The 4933-nt window shown below is 35.7% G+C and overlaps 1 protein-coding gene across 1 annotated transcript; it reads right to left on the bottom strand.

The window, feature by feature from the left end:
- Positions 1 to 841: 841 nt before the first annotated feature.
- Positions 842 to 4537, bottom strand: LOC116106582 (mitochondrial carnitine/acylcarnitine carrier-like protein). The gene is made up of 3 exons (XM_031392953.1): positions 4088 to 4537; positions 2122 to 2513; positions 842 to 1643 (listed from the first exon to the last, which is right to left on the bottom strand). Exons 2-3 carry the CDS (start codon positions 2511 to 2513, stop codon positions 1142 to 1144), a joined length of 894 nt encoding a protein of 297 aa, XP_031248813.1. The 5' UTR covers positions 4088 to 4537; the 3' UTR covers positions 842 to 1141.
- Between the last annotated feature and the right edge of the window lie 396 nt (positions 4538 to 4933).

Below are 4933 nucleotides of genomic sequence, written 5' to 3' on the forward strand. Positions count from 1 at the left end.
ATTCTAAATCATCCGATCCAGAAACAAAGAGGCGTGGAGTGGTGAGTTTGTTTTCCATTTCCCATTTGATGTCACAGCTTCGGCTTCAATGGTACCTTTTGTTATTCTGATAAAATGAGCTTTTGGGATCATGATAAGATATATGTGGCTTGAAATACAGTTCTGTATTTCCTCATTTTCCGGTAGGATTATTTGAGTCATTAGATACGCGGCTTGGAAACCATGAGCTGTGGTCTAGTTGGTAACTGGACTTCCAGTGGGCAAACTTTACCCTGAAAATAGTTTGTGGCCTCAGTCATTTACTCGAACCCCGATTGGGAGTTAGTCTCATACCTTCGAGTGTGGGGACGTCTCGAGGCTTTCATTAAGGAAAAAAAAAAAAGATACGTGGCTTGGAATATAATGTTGATCAAAACCAAGTGGTTATTTTAGTCTTACCTAAACTCTTAGTCAGCTCCAATTATTTTATTTATTTATTATTATTATTTTTTTAAATCAGAAATCTATATATAAATATAATTGAAAATTACCATAATAAACTTACAACTTATTGGATGTTTTTGTGCCCATCAATGATTTACATTAAGAATTTGTTACCAAACCTAAACTGAGGAAAAAAGAAGACATAAAGTCTGTATTCACTATGGATTTTGAAATAAGTAAATGGTTTATTCCAAATGATGCATTTGTTTTAAACATGAGAAGCGCACACTGATTGCAAAATAACACAACCATTATTTCCTACTGGAAATAAGAACAAAGAGAGACTACCTTTTTTTTGGTTTTATCAGAGAAAATAATTCAGTACTTTCTTTTATTCAATACTATCATAAGATTCTTGGAAAAATCAATTGTCACTTCCCATTTATATCTTTAACATAAAATTCATTTGCAAGAACAATGTGAAAAGGAGAAAGTTCTGTAAGAGTTATTTGTGAAAGAATGTTTCTTCCAGAACACAAATTTAACTCGAAGAAAACTTAAGAACGTAAGGAGCCTGTTACCATATCGCTAAAGAATTCTTTTAATTGAAGAGGCATCATTCACTGACTAGAAGATGGCTTTTAAATGAGCAATATGATAACAGTGGTTAATGTTCACTCAAATCCTTGGCCAGCAACCTGTGACCGACAATATAGAATTACCCCAAACTAGACCTTGTCACCTCATACGCCAAGAAGCATGCTGCATTTGCAGGAACACTTCGAGCCATTGCAGGGCCAAAACCCTTGTATAAGCCTTTGACACCTTCTGTTTTAAGGATCTTTCTAAAAGCATCCATGGAACCAGAGAACTTGGGATTTTTGTAGTCATCCACCTGAATAACGCTCTTTACAACATCAGTGGGGTAGACAGCTCCCCAGAATGAAGCTCCAGCTACACCTCCTGCCACAATTAAAGAGCCTCTTCCCAACTGAGAAGTGTCCTGGCCTCCAGCCATGTACTGTTTCACTGCTTCATAGACACCAAACATGGCAGCATTTCCGGGAACCTCCCTTGCCATTGTGGGAACCAAGCCCTTGAAAAGACCCCCCGCACCACCTTCTGATCTGAGAACATGCCTGGCAACATCCATTGGTCCACCATACTTCACTGCCACACTGACTGAACCAGAACCTGCTAAGGCACTTTGTGCTTGCAATCTGTTCTCACCATGAAACACAAGCAGTTAGCAGGGATAGTTACCTGTTTTAATGACAAGATGTCAAATCAAAGACTTATGAATTATTGTCCAAAGAATAGTTTAGAATCTGAAAAATTAATCAGGGACACTATCATAATCTGCAATTTACCAGAGAAGAAGCAAATTGATTTTTTTTACAAGAGATAATAAAGATTGATTCAGATGCTTCAAAAAAGTTTAAAAACATTAAAGAATAAAAACTTTTGTTTTTTAATGTTTTAAAATCCTCTCTCATAGATATCACTAGAAATTGTCCAGAACATGAAATTTCTCAATATCACAAGACTACTAAGCTCTACATGATTAAATAAAAACCTTCACAGAGAACAAAAAAAATTAAAAGATTAAAAAAGAAAAGGAAGCCTAGTCCGTGCGCAACCAATTTTGATGATCAACTCAAAAGATTTAATGGAACAAAAAAACCATAGTATAACAACCTGCATTTTATCAACTCAGTGGGGCAAGCAAGAAATGAAACAGCAACTCCAGCTCCAGCTCCAGCAATAATCTGCTGGTTAACTGTAAGGGGTTCACCGGGTTTAGACCTCAGCAATGCCTCCATTTGTCCTCTCACAGTGAAGAGGAGGGCATTGAAAGCTGCCACAGTTGCAAGAGGAGCCCCCATACCCTTGTACAATCCCCTTGGGCCTTCAGCAGCGACAGTTTGCTTGACAGCATCGATTGCACCAGAATACTTGGGAGGTTGGCCTGGGAGTGGAGCAGGCTGGCTTTGAAGCTTGACCTTTATGGTGTCAAATGGGTGCCCAACTAACAATTGTGCAGCCCCTCCAACAGTCCCAGAAAGTAGATCCTTGGCCACATCTGCCATCTGCAAAATTAGCTTGCAAACATGAATTCACATAATAGAGGGGACTAAACTGAAATGTTTAAAGAAAAGATTATTATGCCCGATTGTTAGAGTTGAAATCACTAAAAACAGTTGAGATATAGAACATCTCCAGTTTTAATACTAGCTTCAACTAAAGGATTGAGTCTAATTGCATATCCAAAAAGGACCTATTCCAAACTTATTTTCATCTTTAATTCTTTATGGAGGAGACCTAGAAAGTGGAATATAGTAGGAACTACCACAGATTCAAGACCTATTAAAACCACAAGTCCCAAGGAAGCAAAACAAGAACACGTAAAACACTATTATCATGATGGCTCAAAGGCTACAAATATGTTCTACAAGCCATAACACTAATCAAACAAACATGAAATTACCATAAAAATACATAGAAAGACAAAGAAACTTCCAGCAGGAAACTTAGGTACTCAGATCTAGTTTTATGCAAACAAGAATTACTAGAAAGTTCTATATTTACTCTGACTATGCATGATAAAACAAGCAGCTATGCTGGCTTCCTCGTTATAGAGTGAGAGAACTGTCTTTATGAAACACAAATAAACACCTTAGACTGGATAAACCCCAGTTTATAATTTCTTACATCCCGTGATATTAGTTCTGGGTACCAGACAACTGAACCTGCTATCAGTTCTAGTTGAATATCCAGCTTATTCATGGAAGACAGATAAATTACCACAGTTATACTTCTACCCTTCAATTAAGCAAATGTTAGCCCAAAAATTATGCCCTGTAATTGGATTTGAAGCATTATCTAATCCTTTTACCCCACAGGTTATTTAAAAGCAAACATTTACGTTTTCTTGAAAAGCATGACCACAATCAGAACTCAATGAGAAAATATCTTCCCGGAGAGGAAACTCTTAACTCAACAAAATAAACTAAGCATTACTAAGTGAATCCGCCAGAGAAAAAAAAAAAAAGAACATAAAACTGACATTTATATTGCTAACATTTTAACAAAATAAAGAGAAAGGCTGGTAAACGATCTTTGCCCATGAGCAACTTAAATTCAATTCACTAGTAAGCACGAACAAACGAGCTTTCACAATGCTAATATACAATCAAGGAATTAAGCTTCATAATTCAAAATTCATAGCTAGAGAAACAACAGGTTAAATTCATTTAGGCTTGAGAAAAACACTGATGAGCATTTTGCAAATGGATCATTCCTCAAGATAGTTGATTCAGGAAAATATATTAAAAATCAACAGAAGACAAACTTATGACAAGAAATTGACAGCTGAAAGGGGTTATTGTTGCTAAAGAACATAAACAAGCAGCATACCAGAGACTGGTCGATCCCAAACTAATCAGACTTTAACAGTGCCAAAGCTCAAATATGTTACACGCGTCAAAACACAAATGTCGCCAAATTGAGGTTCAGAATCAGGAAATATGCATAATCCAATTAAGTTAAACAAAGTCATCCAATCCAAAAGCACTTTCTACACCATATTAATTCAATTTACAAACATCCCATATGAAAATTTCATCCAATATAAATTTAACAAAAAACTAGGAATGAATCTTACCAGAGCCGATTCTTGCAGGCACCACCCCAAAGAATAAAAAAAAAAATCGAATACAATAAAAGTTGTTTCTCTCAGACGATTAAATCCAAGAACATTAGAGAAACGGGAAGTGAATATGTCCTATGAAAATGTAAAAAAGAAGAGCGCAAAAAAGGTGGAGTGTTGGGTGATGTGTTTTTGAAGGCTGAGAGATTTTTGAAATAAGAAAGTGAATCTTGAGTTACGGCCTCACAACCACAAGAGAGTGGGTGAAGTTAAACAAAAACCTACCCATTATCCTGGTGGAGCGTGGATTTAACTTCACAACAGAAACATGTGGCTGCAAAAATGTAAAATATAAACTATCATGGGAATTGTTGTTGGTATGGATGATGACAAAAACAGTAATTTGAGCCCATCTTGAGCCTCTCTTTTGCTCCACCAACCCTCTTCAGTTTTGGGAGAAATTTGTTTAGTATACACTGACGGCTGGAGTACACCCACAGAAACAGAGAGTGGACATTGGCGTGTAAAGTAAGGGGCTATATTTGGTAAAGAATAATATTATACCAATAATCAACTCTCAACAATATTTTCTTACAATTCTGACGTGATAATTCATAATTAATTAGTTTATAATGGATTTTATACGAATCTTGCATAAATTTTATTAATTAATTATGAACTATCACATCAAATTATAAAATAAAATTTACAAAAAAAGGATGTTCGTCTAATATTACTTTTTGGTAAATACAAAAATGGGAAGGGTATCAAATATAATAAATTATTTCTATTAATTTAATAAAAGATATCCTCTGGGAAATTTACTAAAAGAAGCCTCGCTATCAAATTGAAATCTTAACA

This window comes from Pistacia vera, unplaced genomic scaffold (assembly GCF_008641045.1).
Source record: "Pistacia vera cultivar Batoury unplaced genomic scaffold, PisVer_v2 Contig52, whole genome shotgun sequence".
NCBI lineage: Eukaryota > Viridiplantae > Streptophyta > Magnoliopsida > Sapindales > Anacardiaceae > Pistacia > Pistacia vera.

What these genes read in the sequence shown, in the direction of transcription:
- LOC116106582 (XM_031392953.1), bottom strand. Translation starts at nt 2,513, where the DNA reads ATGGCAGATGTGGCCAAGGATCTACTTTCTGGGACTGTTGGAGGGGCT. An exon ending in ACTGAGTTGATAAAATGCAG is followed by an intron (nt 1,644 to 2,121) that starts GTTGTTATACTA and finishes TGGTGAGAACAG; the next exon opens with ATTGCAAGCACAAAGTGCCT.